Source organism: Nomascus leucogenys, chromosome 11, assembly GCF_006542625.1.
Source record: "Nomascus leucogenys isolate Asia chromosome 11, Asia_NLE_v1, whole genome shotgun sequence".
In the NCBI taxonomy this organism is placed as follows: domain Eukaryota; kingdom Metazoa; phylum Chordata; class Mammalia; order Primates; family Hylobatidae; genus Nomascus; species Nomascus leucogenys.
Genome location: NC_044391.1, coordinates 112462224 through 112488225, shown reverse-complemented (window position 1 = coordinate 112488225; position 26002 = coordinate 112462224). Strand labels below are relative to the sequence as shown.

The following is a 26002-nucleotide window of genomic DNA, read 5'->3' as shown; positions in this document are numbered from 1 at the left end:
CCTAGAGAATCTGCTGTAGGGTGGCTAAATAGTGACATCTTTAAACATAAATTTAGTAGTCATTGAAAATATTATTTTTAAGATACCTGATAAATTTTTGCAGAAGCATTTCCCACATTGTGGCTATTCTATCGAACCAAATAAGAAAAAAAAATCTTATGAAGGTAAAATATTGAATAAATCAGTTATTAATATCCATTTTCTCAAAATAACATTTAAGTGTCCACAAGGTGCACAGTGCAGAGAGTTGTGCATGGGGTCTTTAATCATTGGAATTATTGTGTGAACATCCACTTACCTGTTTTTTTTTCTCCCAAATACATCAATCTAACCACCAAACACCACACACAAAACAAAGCTGCTTCTCCAGCTGATCCATACTTGGCAGTATTTATTGGCGATTTCAATACACCAGCCATCATTATCATGTTATACATATTTACAGGAAGTGTATGGAAATGGAGTAAGAAAAAATTTTACTGTTATTAAACGGACCTATCAGGGTCATTTTGTAAATAATAATAATTATAATAAGACTCTCGTAAGTTTCCCTGTCCTTGAATGCTGTAAAGAAACAAAACAAAAACATGAGACAGAGACCACTGACTTAACAAATGGATGACTTTATTAAGAGAGAAGGACAAGATTGGTGTTTACCTTGGTCAAACCATCTAGGAAAACAAAGTGCACAGACTTATAGAATACTTTGGTTTAAAAATTATTCATAATATCAATATTAGACCTGATGTTTAAAGAACCTAATGAGAAATATAGTGTAAAAAACAAACCATGAAAACACAAGTTTGCATAGATGAATTAATGTAGATGTACAACTGGCATTTTAAAAAGGAGGTTTGCGTTTTGGGAGTGCCTTAACAATGTTGAACACCTCAGCCTCCCAAGACACATGAAAGTCACCAGCACCACAATTCTCATTTTCCTCAATGAGGTCATGAGCAGGAACAACTTGTGCTGTACGGGAGTGAACTGAAAGAGCCTGCTTCCATTGGCCTAGTCCAGATGAGTGTGTACATTCCCATCAGAACCTACCACTGGTCACCTTTAAGGCGTCCACAAAATGTCCCTCACAGTTTCACTTAATCGCTAGATAGGCATGTGGTTTGAGGCAACCTCTTTGTTTTCTGTCCTCACACAGGCAACTATATTCCATCAAGGTTCTGTTCAATTCCATGAAATAGCTATTTCAAAGCTGCCTATTCTTCTAGGGCTTGATTATAAATCCATGAGCATTTGAAATAACAATCCACTTGTTTTATAAATATATCCACATTCCAAATATCAAAGGGGCACTTACTAAAGAATCTGAAAGTGCCCAGGCAATGTGTAGTCTCTCTCTCAAGAGATCATGTTTCTAAATTATGAGACAAATGATAGCATCACCTCAGGTTTCCTGGGCAACTTGATTTATATGAGCAAACTCTTGTACTTTTTAATTCAGCACCTTTCAAACTATGTGCTGGGATGGATTCTTCTTAGGGAAAACCCCATTATAGAGAATTCTCATTTTGGAGCATCATTTTTACATGCTATCTCCCCAGTGTATCCTCTCAATATTTATAACACTTCATGAAATAAATATTGGGTTGCCTGTAAGAAGAGAAAAATATAGCTCTTTCTGAGAAAGAGCATTTGGCTTGCAGTTTACAGCAAGAGCTGAAATTACAGACCATAGGGATTTCCAAGGCCAATTTGACCAGAAATACAAAAATTCTGATGTCAAAAACCCTATCACAAAATTTAATAGCTAGAAATTATTTTAGCAATATAGCCTGAAATCCAGTGCAACAAAAATGTATCCCAATTCTATGGTATGTCATAGTATGATCTCTTAGCTGTCTTCCCTTACTTGTTCTTACTCCTTACTTGATCTTTTGTGAAGACAATGTCGCCCAAATCCATCTTTCAATTTTTCTATTCTTTATATATGAACCTCAGCAATGAATAACAGGGTATTAAGTTACACAATTAATTCTGCCCTTATCTGAAATGCTGAAACCTGCACAGTGCTGGTTCCCTATGCTATGAAGTTACTCAAAAAGAGAAAAAACATTTTCTTCGAGTTTTCTGAGAATGTACAAATGCATCTTAAATCTATTAAAATATTACTAGGCAGTGTTCACATATTTATATATATAAAGGAAAGAGAATGGTTTTTAGGGCCATGTATTTCTACAACTCAACATGATTACTTACATGATTGTGTCAGCCTGTGGCATCAAATAGAATCACCACTCTGGTATCTTTCTTACCATAGCAAAAGTTTTCCTGCTTTTCTGTTAAAAGTAATAAAATAGAAACACTCTTCACATTAGCAAATCTCCCATTTCAAGTAACTATCTGTTTTGTTTGGTTTTCTCCTTTTTTTTCCTGTTAATGGTTAAGCATTTCAATACACAAGGGTGTTGGTGAAATTCTTACAAATAATTTGAATGTCTTCCCTGCATAACAGAACCTTTGGAAATATCTTCTATATAGTCACCATAGAAGACAGTCAACTCTCAATTACTCAAGAAGTGGTCACCTGGTATGAAGGATTTGGCTAGGAAATTCTCTCTCCTTCTACCCGTCTTTTTGGTCATGCCACTGCTTATTCAGAGGTTGACAGACAACATGAAATAAAATTATGTATTTATTGTGTTACAGATCAGCCACAAGTCAGTGGCAGAAAAGGTCCAAAGCTTCTGATGACAAGGATACTTGGGGATCATCTGTGAATGCTATATCTCAGTGGAAAGCTGACTGTCAGTCACATAAAGGAAGTAACGTACACTGACATCAGTCACAGTCAAACTAATTTAAGGCAGTACTGCGCTCCTCACAAACAGTGCTGGCATAAAGTGCAGGTCTCATTGTAAAAGTGACTGTGTAGTAGTGAGATTTTCTGTTTACTCTTTCTTTCTTGACTTCTCTACAATTAAATTTCAGCATTTCTAATGACAGTTGTTAAATACCAGGAGCAACAATATGCTGACTCTTTCCTTTAATATTCTTACCTCTCACCATGGATAAAAGAGATTCTTCCACCAAGAATTTGAATGACATTGTGCCCCATGCGGCACTAACAGTACAGTCTCCAGTTTGCTTCTACCTGCCCATATTACTTATCATGGGCCAAAAAGAAAAAAAGTATTCTATCAACAGTAAGATAAGCAGATATGGCTTTAAGACTCACAGGCACCACCAGAAATGAGAAAATGGGACCATTTTATATAGTCACTTCTCTATGAGCAGTAAGTAATAGACAAAGTAATTTAAAAATCTTTTTTCCTTTTTGCTGAAGCATGAGGTTTTGATTGTGTTATGATTGTTTCAACAGAACATGGCACTCTATGTACAATGAAGTCTACCTTAGCACTCCCTACACAAATACTGTCTTCTCAAAAGGGAAAAAGCCTTTGGCTGCAAGTTCTATTCTATTACCAGTCCTTCAGAAAGCTGTTTACACAGAGATCTCACTCCTTTATTAGGCTAAAGATTTTATAGCCAATCATCATAGTTATCTTTCAAGAAAATAATCACTGAATAATGAATCATCTTGGTATTCCCCAAAGTGATGTTTATACAAAGGCAAGACATCAAAAATCTAGGACTTAAAATGTTAACCACTCATGGGGTAAACTGAATGCACCATATTATAGTGGGTATTTCCAATTTAGCACAACACAAATTTTAGACAAGTTTTGATGGTATTAAAGAAAATTAATAATCAGTTAAAAGCTAATTATTTTTATACTGAAAAGTTCTGACTTTGAGGGAAAGTGATGAGCAATAGTCAGCAATGAATTTACTCATCATCTAGCTCAGCTTCAGGACACATTAGAGAAGAAAAGGGGGGTTAATGAATCAGGTCCAGAATTTTCTAGAGTGAGCTCAGTAAACACAAAGCCCAAGGTCACACATTTTGGAATATGTTGACCTAGATCCAAGTGGTCACTGCCATTCTAAAAAGGTTTTCCTCCTAAAAGCATCTATCCATATCTTTCTTTTCTAATTTAGCTATTTCCCTATCATCAGAACACCTAGGGTGAATTTTCATTTTCTGCTTTTGTAATTTCTTGGTGTGCTGCTGGTTGTTGTAAAGTAACTTGGGAAATAGCAAGCTTTCAGTAGTATGTAAAGCCACTTTCTGAAAATCACAATGTTCCTTTAAATACATGTAAAGCAACTGTCCAGTCCCAAAATAAAATACTTATGTCTAATAAAATACTTACGTCTAACAGTGGTTTGAACGCAAAAGTCAAATATTTTTCAAGTCAAAACATTTAATTTGACTCTTATCTCACTTTACTTCCAAACAATGATTTATAAAATGTGGAGGAGAGTGGACGTCTGTGTCAAGCAGCCTTATGGTAAGGCTCCATAACATATTGTGCTTATTCAACAATACTGGTGTTAATGAGGCCTGGCCTCCAAAGGACAAAGATACAGAAACAGAAAGGTTTTCCAAGGCCAGAGTATTAGTTTACATCACAACATTAAAGCATACTACATTGTGGGCCTAAAAATTAAACTGCATGTGTTCTAGCAGCAGGAACAACAACAACAACAACAAAATCCTTCCACATTTATATAAAAATGACGAAGTAAAAAGCAGAGAACACAGTGAAAAGTGTCTGGCAGTTCATTAAAATACAGTTGAGTTGCTTCTATAGTCTCAAACATTATTACATTATTTGAATGAGAAAGAGTAAGAGGGTTTAACTGGCTGAATTTCTATCTCCTTATTCATAGGGTAATAATTACTCTGATATTATTTAAAAAGTGTTTGCTTTACACAAAAATAAAATAAACATAAAATATTTTAAAATTGTAATCTTTTAAAAACTTTTAAAAAAAGTAACAAATTTTCAGTAAAGATGTTGAATTAGCTATCACAAGGGAAATAACCACCTTTGGTCACTTACTAAGACAGCTGAAACACTAACATTCCAGGTTAGTGTTAAGTGGTCTGACATTTTTTTGAATGAAGTATCTCCAGTTAACATTTTACAATAATAAATAACTGGATGAAGTACATGAGAAGCAAGAGAAATGCAGAATTTTTAAAGTAAAACTGATCATTGTATGAGATAGAAAAATAAATATTTATGAAATAAAAAATGGCAAGTGATTTTGCCTAGTTATCAAATAAAAATACACTGTTTTTTCCTTTAAAATTAGAATAAAAAAACTTTGAAGGACACGAAGTGAAATCACAGGGCAGATAAAGAAAAATACAGCATTACTATAAGTAAACAAGGCCTAAGCTTTGGATATTGAAAGCACTATCTGGAATTTGACTTAAGGCCAGGACCTTCCATTTTGTCTCCCCTTCCTTATTTAAATGGAGGTTTTTCTTTACCCATTTTATCATAGCTATAAAAAGTCCTGTTATTTTCCTTTTCCTCCATTTCTCCAAAATGACTACATAACGGAGGGATGTTGATTATCTTTCTGATTAACATTTGCCCAAAACTTAACTCACGATTTTACTTAAATTCCTATAATACACGAACTTCATGAAACTACAAATCTTTCTCAAATGAGAGACCCAAATCCACTCTGAGAAACTGTTCTAAATAGCTGCCTGAATATTGCCCAACTTTAAAGACTATCTGAAAAGATAAGGCAAACAGAAGGCAATTCACAGTGGGAAAAAAATTAACATTTTTCTCTAGTGACCTATATATTTCTTTCCTAAACAAACACCATATTGAAATGCCAAGAATTTCATATTTATACAATGAAAAATAATAGCAAGTCAAGCTGAAGGGATATATATATGTGTATATGGGGGGAGAGCTAGAGAGGGAGAACAAGTGAGCTTGATTGCCATTTGTCAACTAAGTAGTATGGGAAAATAAATATTGCAGTAAGGTTAGCAGCTAGACAAAGACTAAATTTCTTGAAGTGGGGCTTAAAGGTCTTGTACAGAGGAATACAATCGCTTGCACAAAGGAATACAAATGTTTAAAACCAAATACTTGGCTGGCTGGACGTGATGGCTTAAGCCTGTAATCCCAGCACCTTGGGAGGCCAAGGCAGGTGGATCACTTGAGGTCAGGAGTTTGAGACCAGCCTGGCCAACATGGTGAAACCTGCTGTCTACTAGAAATACAAAAATTAGCCGGGTGTGGTGATACATGCCTGTAATTCCAGCTCCTCGGGGGGCTGAGGCAGGGGAATTGCTCCAGCCCAGGAGGTGGAGGTTGCAGTGAGCCAAGACTGCACCACTGCACTCCAGCCTGGGTGACAGGGTGAGACTCCATCTCAAAAAACAAAACAAAACAAAAAAAACACAAATACTTGGATAGATGACCACTTCATCAAATTCAACTTCATGTTGAATTAATCTAATTACTGGCATGTAAACCAAACATAATTGAGAGGTTATCAACAAATACTGCTACAACTTTAAGCAAGAGAAAAGCCTCAGTCTACAGCCAGAGAGAAGGATGGCATCGTTACTTATGCAATCATTTTTCAATTCCATTTCCTTGGCTCTACAAGTAAATGAAAAAGAAGAGATGGAAGACAGTTTTTCATATATATGAGTTAAAATTTCAGAGAACTACATTTTTGTCAATAAATACTAATAAATGTTCCATTGCCCGGGGCTTCAGAAAGCCTTGCTACTGAGGCAAAAGCAGAGGAAGTGTTAAAGAATGCTATCTAGGCCAATCTCCCCAGGAGGGCTGAGAAATGCAAAACCTCTACAGTCCATCTAGTCAGAATAACATATTTCAATTGCTCCAAGTGTTTCTTTTTTTAAAATACTTTATGGTTGTGCTTTTCTTAAAGAATACAAAAAGCAAAGGCTGTCCTTCAAAGTATCATACACTAATGCAACAAAAAGCTATTTCTTATATTCTTTTATTCTGTGTTGCATCCAAACATTGTTTTACTTTGATCTTCATCTCCATAAAATTTGAATTGCTAAATAAGGCCTACTCCCTAGATACCAAACTCCATACCTAACAAAATGGCAGTTTACAAAGCTCTTAGATACTATATCCCAAGAAGTATATGCAGCATAGAGGTGGCCAATATTCAGAAGCTACGTTTTCTTATACTGCCCAAGTGATCACGAATAACCAAAACATTTGAAATGAATTAAAATTACTTATGGTCAGAAATGCACTTGAGGATAAATCCCAGGAATGCAAACAAAGGAGAAAAAAAGTAAGTGTAGAATTCATTCTGTATCACCCAGTAATACTTGCTAGAGTGAGTCCATTTTCAAGGCAGATTCCTACTTTTTAATGCTTGTAATGAAAACCTGGGGAGGGGAAGAAAAAAGGAAACACAATTAAGGAAAAATCTTTGAAACTCAGACAGCTTTTTCTCCCTGCCCAAGTAAAATAACTTTATTTCTATACATTTCTAATAGTACTTTATTCTTGATTGTGACATATATACAGAATCAATGTGTTAGTTTAGTATTATGCATCAAATGTATGTCAAAGACAGTAAGGTACTCCCCAAAAGGTGATACATGTAGTTTGAGAAAGAAAAATACGAGCTACTTCGTTAAATCGGGAACAGTGAAAATGCCACCAACTGATGGAAGTTGAAGTGGGATGTGTTGATGAATATGTTTATAATGTCCAACTAACCTTATTTTTAAAATAATGCCTTTTGTCTTTTTCTCAGTATTGGATGCAAGTCAGAATGCGGGGGAGGGAAGCTTTCTTAAAAATGCAAATGCTTGACAACCCCCATCTAGAGATTCTGATTTAAGTAGTCTAGAGTGCATTTGTGTGACGGTATTTTTAAATGACAGCAGAAAATGTAATTTAAAGATTTTTTGGGACATTATTATTGACTTGGAAATGAGTAACAATATCACCTAAGTCTTCAAAAATCATAACAAATAAACAGCACCAATTAATGGGATCTAATATATTTGCAAAGTCTACTGCACTGTGCAAACTTCTTTTACATATTTAATCTTTTATGATCCTGACAACTCTGACACTTTCTAGACTGCCTCCATTTTGCAGATGAGGAAATTAATATAAGAAACTACCTTTTCACCATTTCATTTTACGACTCTCATAAAAATGTACATAAGTGAACGCAGATCCTTGCAAGAGCAAATACGTTCCTCTGTCAGAGGCGTTTGAACCAGAGCGACTCCATCTTTAATAGGGGCTGGATAAAATAAGCCTGAGACCTACTGGACTCCATTCCCAGGAGGTTAGGCATTCTAGGTCACAGGATGAGACAGGGGGTCGACACAAGACACAGATCATAAAGACCTTGCTGATAAAATAGGCTATGGTAAAGAAGCTGGCCAAAACCAAGATGGTGACAAATTTGAACTCTGGTTGTCCTCACTGCTCATTATATGCTAACTATAATGCATTAGCATGCTAAAAGACACTCCCACCAGAGCCATGACAGGTTACAGATGCCATGGGAACATCAGAAGTTATCCTACAAGGTCTATAAAGGGGAGGAACTCTCATTTCCAGGATTTGCCCACCCCTTTCCCAGAAAACTCATGAATAATATACCCCTTGTATTAATCAGCATATAATCAAATAACCACAAAAATGGGCAACTAGCAGCCCACACTGCTGCTCTGCCTATGGAGCAGCCATTCTTTATTCCTTTACTTTCTTAATAAACTTGCTTCTACCACTTTACTCTCTGGATTTCCCTAGAATTCTTTCTTACACGAGATCCAAGAACCTTCTCTTGGAGTCTGAATCGGGACCCCTTTCTGGTAACAAATTTTAAAGGTTTCGTCCAATTGAGGTATCCCTATTTCTTCTTTATGCTTTGTTCCATTTTTCTTTTGCATGAAAGTTATGTAGGAGGTGTGCATGCATATTTTAAATCTAATTAATAAGAGTCATAGGCAGATAGGAAACAAGAGCCACTACAGAAAATGCAGTCCTGCGGATCTAAATGGAGGTCGCCATCACCTTTTAAGAATCTGATGAAAGAGCTGGGTGCCGTGGCTCATGCCTGTAATCCCAGCACTTTGGGAGGCAGAGGCAGAGGGATTACTTGAGTCCAGCCTGGGGTGACATGGTAAAACCTCATCTCTACAAAAAATACAGAAATTAGCCAAGTGTGGTGACACATGTCTGTAATCCCAGCTACTTGGGAGGCTGAGATGGAAGGATCACTTGAACCTAGGTGGTGGAGGCTGCAGAGAGCCAAGATCATGCCACTGCATTCCAGCTTGGGCGACAGAGTGAGACTCTGTCTCAAAAAAAAAAAAAAAATGAATCTGATGAAAGCTTCATGCTCTCTCTAGAGGAAAATGTAAATACACAGAATATCTTACATAAAATTTAGGGTGTTCTGTTTTCTGTTTTGTTACCGTTTTAATAAATGAGGAGTTCTATAACAATGTGCTAACAGAATAACTTATTTTTCCACTCTAGTGGAACACAGAATTTGATTTTTCCACTACAACATGAGGCTTATATAAAAAAAGAAGATCCTAAACTTGACCATACATACTCTTCTTACCTTTATGAGAGGACTCTGATTTTGAGAAATGCCGTGTGGAACTCTGCTGGTTTGTAAAATGAGTGTAATCCAAATCTTCACCATCTGTCATGATAGGTGGTGGTGGCCTAAAAGGAAGCCAGAATTTAAAGGGGCATTCTAAGTAACGCTTACTACAACTCTACCTCTTATTGGATTGCAAGGTAAAAACATTTTATAACACTCTCGTGAAATGAAAAGCCAAAATGCTTCAGAATTCACACTGTAGTTCTTGGACAGTTGCATGGCCCTGAATAAATTATTTATCTTCCCGTTCCTTTGTTTTGATGTCATAATTCAATAAAAACAAGTATCTCCTCAACCACTAATACATGTTAGGAACTGTGCTAGATAAACAAAGATTAGTGAGATGTGACTGCTGCCATTTATAAGAAATAAACTTTGTTTTGGTAGGTCTTACACCAAGTCAAAGAAAAAATAAGAGAATAAAGAACAGAAAAGAAGAAAATAATAAAGCCAAGGAAGAAAAGAAAGGAAAAAAAGAAAAGAGGAAGGGTAGGAGACAGAAAGGAGGGAGGAAACAGAAACAAAATTTCATGAGCGAAGTTCCTTTATCCACTAGGTGGCAAAACAGATCTTAATACATTTGCAACTTCTATGTAATACATTTGCAACTTTTTATGTCAAAAAAATGTAAAAAAAAAAGATATGATTTTTACTAAATTTTTTATTAATTACTTAATATAGATTTATGCAAACATGTGGCACTGAAGCAGAAAACCTCTCATTCTTTATCTCCCAAAGGTGTACTCAAAGTTTGCACTAAAGGATAGCACCAGATTAAGATTTATCAAATATATAACCATACTGTAGGCCATTTTGTACATTTATATGTAAAATCTAGAAGGCATAAGTATTCTGAAGTTTGTAAAGTTATAGTTGGTTTGGTACAATGGGCTCTGTCATGTAAAAATAAAAGCAAGTGTTTTCAAATTTTTTAACTTGTTGCCAAGCAATAAATCTTTCCCCAGGTATTCAGCATCCAGAAGAGGTCAACACTGGATATAAATTGGCATATGTGCTGAGGACTATGCTACAGGTTCTACATAGATTATCTCAAGTAACTTTTAGGACAAGTCTGTATGCTAATTATCATATACATATTTTAGAGTCAGATTAGGTTAGATGAGGTAAATAATCTGTCCATGTTCACACAGCTGTTTAGTGGCAGACCCAGGCCTCAAACTCAACTGGATTTCAAAACCAGTGTTCTTAACTACTCTAGTATGCTCTACTACATAGGTGTGTATTTTTATCAGGGGCAGCATCATCTGTATACAAGACTGTATGTATATGTGTGTTTATATACATGCATTTGTATATTTTCATAAGTATACTTTCGTATGTATCTGTACTTATACTTTCAAATATCATTTCATGCATTTTTTGTTATATATATACATACATAAGTAATGGAAACATAGTGAATAATGCATTTTTTCTAATTTTTATTTTTAAATCATTTGTTTACAAATACTGGAAATTAAATAGTGTTTTTCTCCAATACCTGATATTTATAACACTTATCTTCAAAAACCAATTTAAGACTTGGTAGAAAAACAGAGACAAATCAATCTGAGTCTAGGATTAAAGAACTTAGCTTCAAAAAGCAAACAAGTGGCTTAAGAAGTGACTCAGGCCCAAGAAAACAGGGTTAGTAGTTAGAGTGACCCAGTCTGTTCTCTCTTTTATTAATGTCATTAGGCAGTCAAAAATCAGAAAGACAGAAGTTGAGTGGGACTCACAAAAACAACCCATGATTATTGCCTCACCATCAACTCATCATCAAGGAAAAGTATGCTAAAGTTATGAAACAAGCACAGGATGCCCACAAGTTTTCTAGCTTGTCCATGTAAGGATAAACAAATCAATCTAGAATGCCTTCAGTGCTCTTAAGTGTACTGTTCTGTTTAGTTTCAGGTTACACAGAGAACAAATCTTGGCTTACTGCTGCCAGGAGTCCTACAGCAGATTATTTTGTTATACCAGAGACAATTGTTTTAAAGTTAAAGCATATATATCCAAGTTAGAAAAATTTTATTAACACTTTGTTGTATAGTTTTATTGTATTAAGACTGCCTGTTTCCTACTGTTCTCATGAAATCATTTACATCTTTAACTTAGTGATATAGCCAAACACCTTTCATAATTCACTTCAAAATTCACTTCTTTAAGAAACCCTCCTAGACACTTAAACCAGGATGTCTCCCTATGTTCTTATCATCTTGTATTTTCATCCATAGAACTTAACACAATCATAATAGTTATTTGGATAATTATTTGTTTAGATTATAAACTCATGAGAACATGACAGAGTTCATTCTTGTTGACTGATGTGTACCCCAATTATGTGTGAGCAATTATTAGGGTGCTCAATAAATACTTGATAAATGAATAAATGGAGACAAATGTATTTCACATTCATAAGAATGCACAAGGAATAAAATGAGATTTAGAAAATATTTAATTTTTTAAGGAAAAAATGCAAGTAGAATAACAGACAATATTACCAGTATAAAATCCTCTAGTTAAAACAATCTGGAACATGGGTTGAAATTTTTTGCAGTTACAAGAATTAGAACTCAGATTGCTAAGTTATCCTCTATTTCCTTAAAAAACAGTAGAAAACTTCTTTCAACAGTGTTTTGTAGTTCTCCTCATAGAGATCTTTCACCTCCTTGGTTAGAAGTTTTCCTAGGTATTTTGCGTGTGTGGTTATCGTAGATGGGATTGAGTTCCTGATCTGATTCTCAGCTTGAACCTTACTGGAATATAGAAATGCTGCTGATTTTTGTACATGGATTTTGTTTCCTGAGACTATGCTTAAGTTGTTTATCAAGTCTAGGAGATCACAGATGACATAAATAAATGGAAAAGCACTCTATGCTCATGGCTTGGAAGCATCTGTATTATTAAAATGTCCAGGTCAGGTGCAGTGGCTCATGCCTGTAATCCCAGCACTTTGAGAGGCCGAGGCAGGCAGATCACCTGAGGTCAGGAATTCAAGACCAGCTTTGCAAAGATGGTGAAAACCCATCTCTATTAACTATACGAAAACCAGCTGGGCGTGGTGGTGGGCGCCTGTAATCCCAGCTACTCAGGAGACTGAGGCAGGAGAATCACTTGAACCCAGGAGGCAGAGAGTGCAGTGAGCCGAGGTCACGCCACTGCACTCCAGGCAGGGTGGCAGAGTGAGACTCCGTCTCAAAAAAAAAAAAAAATGCCCATAGTAAACAAAGCAATCCACAGATGGAACAAATTCCTATCAAATTACCAACGTCACTTTCTGCAGATTTAAAAGAAACTATTTAATCCACATGGAACCAGAAAAAGAGCCACATAGCCAAGGCAATCTTAAGCAATAAGAGCAAAGGGAGGCATGTCATTACCAGACTTCAAACTATGCAAGGCTATAGTAACCAAAAAAGCATGGTATTGGTACAAAACTTGACACATAGACCAATGTAACAGAGTAGAGATCCCTTGAAATACAGCTGCACACCTACAACCAAGGGATTTTTGACAAAGTTGACAAAAATAAACAATAGTGAAAGGACAACTTATTTAAAAAATAGTGCTGGGAAAACTGGCTGACTATATGCAGAAGCATGAAACTGGACCCATACCTCTCACCATATACAAAAAATGCAAGACCTTAAACTATGAAAATTTTAGAAGTAAACCTAGGAAATACTCTTCTCAACATTGGCCAAGGCAAATAATTTATGAAGAACCCAAAAACAAATATAACAAAATCAAAAACAGACAAATGAGACTTAAAGATTTCTGCAAAGCAAAAGAAACTACAAACAAAGAGACAACCTACAGAATGGGAGAAAATATTTGCAAACTATGCATCCAACAAAGGATTAACATCCGGACTCTCTAAGGAAGTTAAACAAATGAACAAAGAGAAAACAAACAACCCTATTAAAATGTGAGCAAAAAATATGAACAGACACTTCTCAAAAGAAATACAAGCAGCCAAAAAACATGAAAAATGCTCAACATAACTAATTATCAGAGATGCAAATCAAAACCACAATGAGATACCACCTGACAACAATTAGAATGGCTATTAAAAAGTCAAACAATAACAGATGTTAGCATGGATGCAGAGAAAGGGGAACACTTTTACACTGTTGTTGGGAATTCAAATTAGTTCAGTCCCTCTGGAAAGCAGTTTGGAGCTACCATTACCCTGGCAATTCCATTACTGGGTATATACCCAAAAGAAAATAAATCAGTCTATCAAAAAGACACATGAACTCGTATGTTCATCGCAGCACTCTTCACAATAGCAAAGACATGGAATCAACCAAAACGCCCATCAACAGTGAATTAAAGAAAATGTGGTACATATACACTATAGACTACTACACAGCCATAAAAAAGAATGAAATCATAACATTTGCTGCAACATGGATGCCTCTGGAGGGCATTATCCCATGTGAATTAACACAGAAACAGAAAACTATATATTGCATGTTCTCACTTATAAGTGGGAGCTAAATCCTGGGTTCACATGGACTTAAAGATGTGAATAATAGACACTGGGAACTCCAAAAGGAGGGAGGGAGGCAAGGGCTGAGAAACTTCCTACTGGGTACTCTGTTCACTATCTGGGTGACAAAATCAATAAAAGTATAAACCTCAGTACCACACAATATACCCTTGTAACAAACCTACATATGTATCCCCAGATTCCAAAATAAAAATGGCAATTTTTGAAAAACAACAACAACAAAAGTTAAACACACACACACAAAGAGTAGAAAATTCCGTAACAAAGAAATCGGATTTTTGACCATAAGTATTACAAGCTGTACATGAGAATTTGTGTCTCCTCTACTACTATTACTACACTTCAGTAATAAACATCTTGACCTAGGAAATGCCATGTTCTTCAATCCTTGAAACCAACTCTTTCTGTATAGCTAGCTAGCTAAACTTCTCCACCATGATTAAATGTGAAAGAGGAAAACCACAGATTCTAACCAGAAAGTATACATTCTGATATTAGTTGTGCAAGGTATCTACATATGCAAGATACATAAGCTTTAACTTTTAAGTATGAAAACATAGGTTTCAGAAAATTCTTATTCTTTTTGTCATATATACAATCCTCCTAAAATGACATTTAAAGATAAATGTTCTTCTAAGGTAAAAACAAAAATTTCTATTCTACTAGCCCTAAGTCACTTTTCATTCATTTATAATAGCCATTTTTAATACAGGATCATTTGATTATTCACTCTTTCAGTATGCCAAATATTTCTAAAGTATCTATTACATTCCAAAAACTTGTTTTCAGACTTTAATAAACTTTCTTAAGAAATCAACCAATACTGTTCCATCATATATGCTGTCAATGGTATTAGTATTCTAAAGAGGCCAAGGATTTGAAGACCGCAGAATAAGCCTAAAGATGATTTAAATTCATTTGACTAAAAAGAGGATAATAATCCAGATGTATTTACTTACTGAGAACAGATTAGCTGCTGCTTCTTTTACTTGGATACTTTGGGAATGTACTAAACTATAGAGTTCTAAGAAAATGTTTGGCATGTGCTTAACCACAGGCTACAACAGAAACAGATTTTATATAACTAGACAGAATATGCCACTATTCTTCTCAGTGCAATACAAACCCAATGTAATTTTCTGAAGGATTATCTTCTGAAAGCAAATGAGTTTTAAGATAGAAGATTACTTTTTAAGGACTCTAAATACATTCACTTGAAGGAAACAAGTCTAGGAGCTTCAGTGTGGGCATGAGTAGCAACAACAGTGTCAATTATTCAATGAAATAAATGTTATGTTTCAAGAATTAATAAATAATCAAGAATAAAATTCAAATTTGAATAATTCAGAGTTTTCAAAATTTTAAACTTAGTGTGACTTTTTTGTCTTTTTTTTAATATTTTTTCTTCACATTCCAATCATGTTTTCTTTTGAAAGGCAACAAAAAGCAATTAAAAAAAAAGAGGTTACTTCCCCAGAGACTTAAATGTTGACAACTTGAGGTAGAAAGACAGCAGCTGCTCCATAACTATTATGCACGACTGTTTGAGATAAATCAGAAAGTATGTACACCATAGCCACAGCTATTTGTCGAGTGGGATTTAGACAGTCTACAAGGATTCAAGATTTTGTCAAGGACACTGAGACTCAGAAATGAGTTTGAGCATGTGCAAATGGCATGCACACATCGGTGTGGCTATGAAACCCGGTAAAAATTTAAAACTCGAAATTTTATTTAGGAAAAAAAATCACTCTCATTCCCCAAGCTGAAAGCATAAATTCAGTGAATGCAGAGGTAAGAATCAGTCCTAACAAAAAGTACATTCTTCCTTATCTACCCCAACTTTTGTAAAATCCTGATTTGATGTGCACAACTCAATGTAAGACTGGAAATAAAGTACTAAAAATAACCCTGGATGTCTTGACACTACCTCACAAATGCAGATTTTTGGATCTCCTCTCCAAAAAACATACACTCTTCTTAGGGAACTGACATCTCCTTACTCACCCCAAAGTCAACTTCCTCATTTTCCTTTTCAGGTGTCAGCTTACCGTGCTGGCCTTTCATTCTTAGAACGGTGAGGTTCATCACTCTCTTTTGACTTTGAATTTGCTGCTTTAGCTGTTTTTGGCTATGGACAAAAATACAAACAAACAAACAAACAAAAATAACACACACATACAGTCCAGAATCATCAAAGGGAAAGATTAAGTTTAAAGTATGTTTATCATGCCAAGCTCTTCCTTAGTGATTTCAGATTAATTATATTTAGTTGAGCAACATAAAATATTTTTATATATAGCCACCCCAGAGGTAAAAAATTTATAGCTGCAAAGGTAGGCTTTGGGCTTACATGAAAGGTGTAATTTAGCCCACTCATCTGAAAGCCTTAGAGCAGCCAGGGGAATGAGCTAAACACACAGGAACATGCTTCCCTAGATGGGTGTGCTTGGCCACTGATTATTAACATAATAGCTACACAGGAATTGACAAGAACCAGTGGAGGCCCAGAGTCTATGGAATCCAGGTTTGTGCACTCAAACGTATTTCCGCACACCTGTTTTAGGCTGATTTCCAGCCAGTAAACTAAGGCACATTCAAGTCAACTTTTCCAAGAGAGGAACTGTATCAGTACCAGTCATAAAATAAAAATTACAGAAGTCATGAGGATACTTGCTAGAGATGTGGCCATTGCTTTCTGACACACCTGATTTCTAATCCTTAAATACTTACCCTTTCCTAGTTAAGGTAGCAAAGAATCTGAGAAACTCCTGGGCAATTATTTGTGGCTTAATTTATTTAACAGAAGTATTTGGGAATCCTTGACTAAAACAGTACGTTAGAAAAAATCCTGAATTACTGAGTTAGTTAAGAGAGAGCTAAATATACATAATTAATATGAGAATAATACATTCATTGTTTTGAGATTAACTCGTAGGTAACTGGGCAACAGGAAAGAGTACAGCAATACTATTAGCAAGGTTTCTACACCTTCTTTTTCCTCACAACCATTACTGAGACTGTGAGGTGGGACCAGAAACCCAATGGAGGAATTTGTTCAAGAGAGACCAGTGCTAAACACCAACTGTATAAGGAATACACAACCTAGGTTTCATTCTTCTGGGCCTAAACTCCCTCCCTAAAAACTCTGTATTGTACCAATTCTCTCCCTATTTCTCTGCTCTTTTTCCACCTAGCTTGATCTTCTATTTGTTAACTGTCTACACTTTGTCTTCCTCTCTACATTATACATTACTATAAGGAAAAATGTCGTCTTTCCATGGAGGTCCAAAGTGTTGTCTTGTGCGCTGCCACTGAGAATAAAGTCTGCTCTACTGGAACTCGCAATTACCGCAGCAAAATGAATTGCAGTAACTGTTTATTTTGTGTACAATTTCTGATCAACGAGGGGAAAGATAACAGTCCAAACTCATGCTAGATAGGTCTTGCACTGTGACATAAATAATTGTTGGTGATAAGTATGTATCTTTCAGTCTGCCACAAACCATGTTACATCAAAGGAAAGAGAAACGGGTACATGACAGAGATTAAAGATAATGTAAGCACAAAGAAAGTACAGATGGGAAGAGAAGTTCATTGTGGAAAATATGAAAGCATGTGAAAACGCTACATTCTTCTATAATCAAAGTACTGTATATGAAAACTAAGACTGTTCATGACCAGAAGCACTTGCATTTTACTCGGTCTTAAAGGGAACAGAATGAGTTTTCAATCTTAGCAGTAACTTTTGACATATTTTCAAAAATTCAGTGATTTTTCATGGTGATGGAATTTCACAGATCAGATTCATATATGCAATACAGATAATTTATATATTCATATATCCTAAATATATTTGCAGAGCTTAACTTAAAAGCAGAGTCCCCTTTTCATTTCTAATTTTATTTCTAATTAGAAAACAAACAAAACACACTCTACCTTCCACTCGGGGTCTTGCTTTCTTTTGTCCAAAGATGATTTCTCCCGCTCCTTGGCTTTTTTGTAAGCTTTCTTTTCTTCAGCCATTAGAAGTCGAGCAATTTCCTAAACAAAATACAGTCAATATCATTAACTGCAGAGTTGCAGATAGAAATATACTAGGATATTTCCAAAGAATATCAGCTAAACTCATTAACTTACTTCATCTTGAGCTACTTGAGCAGCTCTCATGTCCACCTGGTTAGCCTATGATATCGAAAATACAAAAACAAAGAATTTTATTGGAATCTATGTTGTGCGTTTTCAGTATCTTGTTCAAAATAAGCTCGTTTTTGAAAATAATTGTGACTCATATTCCTGAGGATGCTAATCAGCTGGTATGCTTTCACCAGCCAGAGCAGGAGCTCTTTTTATCAAATCCTACAGCAGGGTCATGGAGAACAATCATGGAGATGGAGAAATGGAGTTACGGACTTCGTTGTTAATGCTTACTCACTAAGCAAAAGTGGATACTCTATTCCTATTGTCTTGATTTTTCCACTCATAAAAAAAGGTTTCTCAATTAAGAGAGGACTATTAACGTAATTTCAAGATGGACTAAAATCACAAAAAAAATACCCATCAATATATATCTAAACTTTTGCCTTAAAATTTGCTCACCAAAAGTTCTTCTTCTTGCAGTTTTCTGGCAATTTCAGCATCATACCATTCCTGATCTCTGTGGGCCATTCGCGATGGAGTAGATACAGCTTCTTTCGTCACTCTTGGCTTCATTCCTTTAAAAAAAAAAAACTCAATGTAATAAAACAACCGAGGATGTTTTCCGAAAAGTTACGAAATTTAAGATAAAGGAGATTTTTCTTTAGTAGCTAACAATGACAATACTACCTCTACTCCAGAATACAGTGTGGGGTGCATTAAAAATATTTTTGCCCTAGGAATGGAAGTGGCAATGTAGATGATGCATACATTTAAACAAAGATACCTAACCAAGCCTGCCTGGTAAAAAGTCCCCTCTCACATAGTTTCTGCAACAGCAGAAAATTATGTAAGAAGTTGCAAGTGAGGCCCTGGAAAAATACGAAGTGAAAAAAAAAGTCATTGAAAATAAAAATAATTTAAAGAAAAGCAAATTACAGAGTCAGAGTTTAAGAGGCTAAGCTGTCAAAGCTGGAGGAGAGGAGAAGCTTCTATTTATCTCAGCCTGCATACTTACTACTTCAGAGGGAGCAGAAACAGCTGCACCTGGTAGTCATGTGATAATACCTGTTAGACAGGCAGTGGCCCTGCCATAGCTTTTGCTCTGAGAGTAAATTAACCCACTCGCTTTAGATCTTCCCCACAGCTTTGATCAGACTAATAGCACTGTGACATCTTAGGGAAAATATAACCAGAGCTATATTGAGAGCACAATGACCAGAGTTCTATTCCAATTTATTCCTATAACGCAATTCTGGCTTTAAACTTTTACTTGACGGTGTGAGTGTATTACATTCAGAATTAATAAAAATTGTGAATACAGTGAACAAGATTACTCATCTGAAATAGTTCATTTTAGTAAATTAACTATTCAGAGGAGAAAGAAAATGTACTCCTGATTGTCTCTTTATGCCAGGGGTTGTCAACCAGGGCTATATATTCGAATCACATGAGGGTGCTTTGAACACATATAAAAATATTTGCCCCAACCCCCACAGATTCTAAATTAAGTAGCCTGGGTGTGCCCTGTCCTTGAGTAAGTTTGTTTTAAATCTCCCCAGTTCATTCTTACTTGCAATTAATATTGGCATCACCTGTTTAGTGTATTATGCCCATTAAAATTACTGTAAATTAAAACGATTTTTGTCAAAATCCCTCACCACACTTGACTCACCTGCTGTTAATTTTAAAAAAAAAATAAAATACAAGTAAACACTGGGCAAATGATGAGAATGTAAGTATTTTGTGAAGCCTATCTTTGTACAACTTTCAACCTGGCTTCTGTGGCTTCAGAAGCCAGACTCATACACATCTCTATTTCCTACAAAGAAAGACTAGCAAACATGGCTTTCTTAGCTTCAGACCTAATAGAACCCGATTGCACAGACCACTTCAAATCATCTCTAGAGCCAGAGTCTTATGCTGGGCTAGGCTTAATCTAGATTTCTGAGTGGTTTGGGACAGCCAAAAAAAAAAAAAAGAACAGTGGCATAGTCCCAAGAGTGGACCATCTGAAACAGAATATAAATCTCCCTGAGTTATTAAGCTTAGTCATAACTAGGAAGGCAGATTTCAGAGAAAATGAAATTAGATGAGGAACTCAGTACTGGGCAATGTCAGTGGGCAAAAGTCTGCTATATATACCATGTTCCAATCTATAGAAAAAATGATACTTCAATAAGCAGCCCAAAGCTTAATTAAGGATGATGGAACATGCCTAGCTCCTTCACTTTTGCCATCCAGTGAAATACAGTGGGATGTGCTCAAATTTCAAGGACCAAATTTTCTCCACTATTATGCCTCCTAAAGTACACCACAGAATTAACCAAGAAGATTTTTCACTTTCAATTTTATTAAAGACACATTGTTTTAAATTCTATCAAAGACAATATTCCATTGAATAGTCTAATTGGTTTGACAGGGTGATAAGACTGTAACCTCTGGCAGTTAAAAAGAGAATGATGACTTAGGAAGAGTCAGAATCTGAGGTAATATCTCTCAGTTCCAAATATTTAGAGGGGAAACGGTTTATTTAAACCCTTGATGTATCACTGGAATCTGTAAATCTCATTAAGTAGAAAATCCCCACAGCTTGGAATACTAAATTTCTGCATTGTCAGGATGCCCATTCTCTGCAGTGTCCTCTGGACCCAAGGTGACAAAAATTTTTGTAAGGGTATAGAAAAAGAACTCACAGTGCAGTGTAAGGCCATCATTAAAGAAAACAAAGATGTCCAAAAATTTTTTTAATGTAATTAACTGAAGGAAATTAACAGACTAGTTTCCCTCATCTCAGTATCCTAGACTCTAGAAACCAGCTTTCAAAAAATCGGGTGAGTGGTATTTTCAAGTTCCATATATATCTTAATTTAACACTTTCTTTTTTCTGTTCATCATCCTTCAGATGAAGAACACAAGAACATCCCTAAATGAACACAAAACTTCATCCTTAAATTTACAGAATAAAATTGTTGAAAGTACTGATATTCAAGATAAATTTATTCTGAGCTTGGAATAAGGTAAAATGATATATTCTTTTTGATATCATGTAAGAGTATTTGTAATAAGCCAGTCTGACATTTAGGTAATGCCACAGTATATCTGACTAACAATTCACAGCAGAACAGTGCAGTTATTTTATGGCCCTGCGAGTTTAGAAGTTAACCTGCAGAAAATGATGAGCTGTTAAGAATTTATAGTCCAACAGAGAAGTAACTGAAAGGTTAGGTACCCATTGCCCTGTAGAAAGTTATCTTATACTTAATTTAAAATTTTATTTTGCACTGTCTTTCAACTGATTCTGTTAATGCTGCTCTGCAAATGCTCTTAGAACCAGCTCCTTGTCATCCTGCTAGTTTCTTCATTATTAAGTTAAATATAACTTTGGCCTGTCCTAACAACTTTAAGAATTGTGCTTTTACAACAGCAAGAATAGATGCCACTACCTAGTAATTATATTTTAATGTAATCCTCTGACCTGTTCCAGGGAGTTACAAAATGAAATGCCTACAGGGGCTAGAAAGGTAAAATGTAAAAAGCAAGCTGAATATAAAATGATAGAAAAGCAGCAGCTCATGTTGTAGTCATTTTAGTATCTGCCTGATAACAATGTTTTTTAATCCCCTGTGCTGGCAGAATAAAAAAACAAAACATTTGCAATTCCAGTAGTGGAGCCTGTGAGTCAGTGTTTAGTGTCATGCTTCCTCAGCCTATTTAAAATATCCTGGAGCATAACTAAAAGCCATAAAGCCTAACTAGCCCTCAGAGCACTCCTGAAAGTCAGATTCACAGAAGCAGAAACATAGAGGTCAGTGTATCACCATTCTTTCTCCATACTTCCCCGACGCCTTTGGAACTTGTAAACCTCAAAATGTTAGGGGTGTAACTTCCTCATAAACCTACTCAAGACAGATTAATACACTTTCCTCTATTTTTCCGCAGCTCTTTATATCTCCCTAACAAAGTGTATCTAGTTTGGAATTGTTTACAAAGCCATCTTTTTGGCTGAAATCTAAGCACAAAGCCTAAGACAAGGATATTTGTGGCAGCTACTCAGAATGGTTTCCGGAACTAAATTTTAATTTTCTGTATAACCAAGTCCTTTAATAAGAAATAACATGACAGGAAAAACCAACTTAACCTGAATCGGCAACCTAGAAACAAGTTCTCTGACCACAGATAGAGCTTGACTGGCTCCTTGGTACTACGATTCCTAGTGTTAGGGCCACATGGAAAACATCACCTCAGCAGTTTATAGAAAATAGAGCCATTACTGTGTCAATGATGGACTTCAGAGTTAACCCTCAGGGGTGCCAGAAATTTGAGGTTTATCTATAATATTTACCTCATTCTTACATAGGTACCAAGAACTTACCTGTATTGGTACTTTAGAACACCAACTGTAGAGTTAGAGCTGGAGAAAGTTACAGTATAAAAAGTAACTTAATGCAATGACTTTAAACTTCTAAGTTCCTAAGAATCCACCTCCAGGTCTAAAACATGTCCAAACTGCCAGGCCTCACTCCAGAGATGATAATACATGTGAAATCCAGACATTTCCATTTTTAGTTAACAGCTGATTCTGATGAGAATGAACTGAGGCATATTATTTGAAAAATGCTTTCTTAAAAGACTGCCTATCCAACTCCTCATTTTACAAATGAGAAAGATGAGGTCTAAAATATATAGTATTTCCGGCTCTATTGGCCTTTGGTTAGACAAACACTATCAAGACGGGCTCATCAGCTCTTCTGGGTTCACCGAAGTAAAACCAGAAATTCAGGAGTTTTGATTTGGTATCAGAATCTCTGATACACAGTCTCAGTAAATGAACAACAGTATCTGGAATGGGTACCTCTAATACAACCTGGGCACGGAATAACTCTCCAAGGAATCAGTGCATTCTCACAGAAGAGAAAAGTGACAAATATTTTCCTTCTTCTTATAGACCTGAGATTAAGTGTATACCTTTTATAATATGTTGCTCTAGGATTTATTTCAAAGTCATGAGCATGAACTGGAGAGAAAGAAAGGTTGCTTAAGATACTTATTAAATTCATCGGTTTGTAGTTATATACACGATACCAGCACTTCCATCGAAACTGTCCTCTATTACCTGGGTCATGGAGGTGGAGCTGCTCCTCACTCTCTGAGAATGGAGGAGTCCTGGGCCTGTGTCTCCTTTTTCTGTGCTCACCTTGCCCATGGTCCCTCCCATACACAACTTCCTTGCAGTGAAGCCCTGCTTTTTGTGAGGACTTGGGTGAAAGCTGACCTTGGTGTCGAGACTGTTTTTCCCAATTTCGAGTCTGATGGTTATTCTTAGTCTCCCGGTCATCACATTCAGTGCTCAGAAACACTTCACCACTGACCGTGGGAAGCAGAGGTCTCCGGGGCCTCTCCTGAGTGGACCGTTTCCTTTCGTGCTGCTCATTGTTAATTTGGGGATTGTCCCTCACTTTGCCCCAGCTAGAGGATGACAGGGATCGCTTTGATGAACAACGTTGTTCTGGCTCTTCCGAGTTCTCCAGTGGATGTTCTGGTTTCTCTTTCTTCTGCTTCACAGTCTTTCCATCTCTTTGGAGTCTACAAGGTCTTGAGAATCCAGAACCCAATTCCCTGGCCCTCCTTGACCCTGGTTGGTCTGAGTGGAGGCAGAGGGATGTGAAAAATAAAAATGCAGATTAATTTAATGAGAGTATGAACTCACTACACAGGGGGGAGTCTGGGCTCCAGTTTAACGTACTTTAAAAATGGAGAAAATTGCTCTTTCAACTTAAATTGAGAAGAGGGGATGAGCATTACTGAAACAGTTCATGCGAACCTAAAGAATTCTGGGTACATAGCCAAAATGGTAAGAAACTAAAATTAAGTGAAACAAATGTGAAAGAAGAGCTTGATCATGATTAGGTAGAGCTAACAACACTTTTAATATTTGCCAATAACAAAATTATAGCCATTAAACATTAAGTTCTATTTATAAACCAATTTGAAACTAGTATAGAGTAAAAGGTAGAGGTTGAGGAATCTTGTAAAACAAAAAAATTAAGCTTCGTAATTTCAGACAGAAGCTTTCAAATATTCTTACTGGAAATGCCAATAAAACTGTATCAGAATATTGCTGGTTTCTCTTGAGTTCAGGGGAATGATCCACAGATTTTCATATTCCTCTATCTGCCCACTTTATGTGGCCAAACATACCCAGTCACTTCAGAAAATAGCCCTCTGTTACAGTTCAATGTAAAAGAGGATAAAGTAGATCAGAATTTTAAGTGAGTTCATGACCCTGTTATCTTTAGATAACTCTGTTCTCAATCTTCGTTGAAACTTGGCAAAGGAAAAAAATTCAAAGGGTTGCCTTGATGAAATATATAAAAAGGAGTCGCTTCCTAAATACATTTAAAAACCTGTATGATATTGTATTCTTTGTATAAAAATACAATATATGCTAAGTATATGACCCCAAATTTAATATAAACTTCAAAAACAGCACAAAAATAGTGCTTTTTCCGGTCTTTTTTAGGCACAAGTATAATGTGAAGACAAAGGCAGCAAATTCATATGCACTTTACAAGAATATACTGATTTTAACATTTTCTAAAACTTTTACTACGTTTTGGAAATAACAACAAAAAAATCCCAATTCCATGGAAAATTGCTATGATAGCTAAGATTCCCTGATGGAATTAACCACTTGCTGAACTGCATTTCAAAGAGCTACCGTAAGTTGAGGAGATGTAAAGAAAATAAAAAACTATACATTTTCCTTTAAATTGTTTCATTTGATATTAATCTGTTAAAGGAATAGAGCAAGAAAGAGATATGTGCTAAATGTACCAATTATGTAAGTTTCCATTAAAAACCTCAAATTGTTTCCTCTTGAGCTTTCCAGAAGAAAAGAAAGCTTGCTTCCAAAGACAATACTAAATAATTTGTTTTCTAAACAGTCTGTAGAAGTATTTATCTTCATCATTTATGGGTAAGTTTTATTTTACATAAAATCAAAAGCAAAACAGAAGAATTACCCAGTGATAAAAACAAATTATCTGCTCTCTTAAATAAACTATTATTTTAAGACTATCATGACAACATGAGAATTAAGTGACTACTGCTGTAAATTTATATAATACAGACCAGCTACTTAAATGATGACCACATCCAGGGAACAATGGTTTACAGTGTTAATAAAAATGTGCTCACTCAGAGTTGCACAAGTGAAGTACCTTCCGGCTCAAAAGAAATAAAAAGAATTGGGTTTTGACATGAATTTGTGATATTATGATTTTTAATTCCTTCTAGTTAATTGATATTCACAGTTTTACTTTTAGGAAATATGCTGCAGGAATTATTACAGAGCTGTTACTACATTTTTACAGAGCTGACTGGAAAAAATTTATTCTCTAATAGTAAATTTGCTGTGACAGCTTTAAATCTTGGAAAGAAAAAGATGATGTGAGGAATCTATCTGAATGCTTTAAAACCTCATATAGTTGAGGACTGAGACTTGTATGTTTCTTGAGACCAAGTTATTTGGCAAATATAACTTACTCCCTCACTGCCAAAACATACATAGGTATTATGTATTGGCATATACATAATACATATACACACACACACACACACACACACACACATATCTGCATTTTATATGAGTGCCTCCATGTTTGGCTTTCAAAATAAGATAGATACAGAAAATATTACATTATACACATATAACACTGATATATGTATAAATAAGTACTTCACCAAAATTGCATTATTTCATCTTCTCAAATCCAAATGAAGGATTTACTTTTATAATCTCCATTTTAT

General features: G+C 35.6%; 1 protein-coding gene across 2 annotated transcripts in view; it reads right to left on the bottom strand.

Moving 5' to 3' along the window:
- Positions 1–376: 376 nt before the first annotated feature.
- The window catches only part of CCDC50 (coiled-coil domain containing 50), a 70471-nt gene continuing 44845 nt past the window's right edge, over positions 377–26002 (bottom strand). Inside the window, exons 6-12 of one of the 2 annotated variants that reach the window (XM_030822984.1) lie at positions 23307–23834; positions 18653–18768; positions 18194–18238; positions 17993–18097; positions 16105–16184; positions 9490–9596; positions 377–7279 (exon numbers count right to left, since the gene is read on the bottom strand). In XM_030822984.1, coding sequence (XP_030678844.1) covers positions 7260–7279; positions 9490–9596; positions 16105–16184; positions 17993–18097; positions 18194–18238; positions 18653–18768; positions 23307–23834 — 1001 coding nt within the window. In that variant the 3' untranslated portion in view covers positions 377–7259. The remainder of the gene's footprint in view (positions 7280–9489; positions 9597–16104; positions 16185–17992; positions 18098–18193; positions 18239–18652; positions 18769–23306; positions 23835–26002) is intronic. The other variant, XM_030822983.1, reaches the window with a different exon arrangement.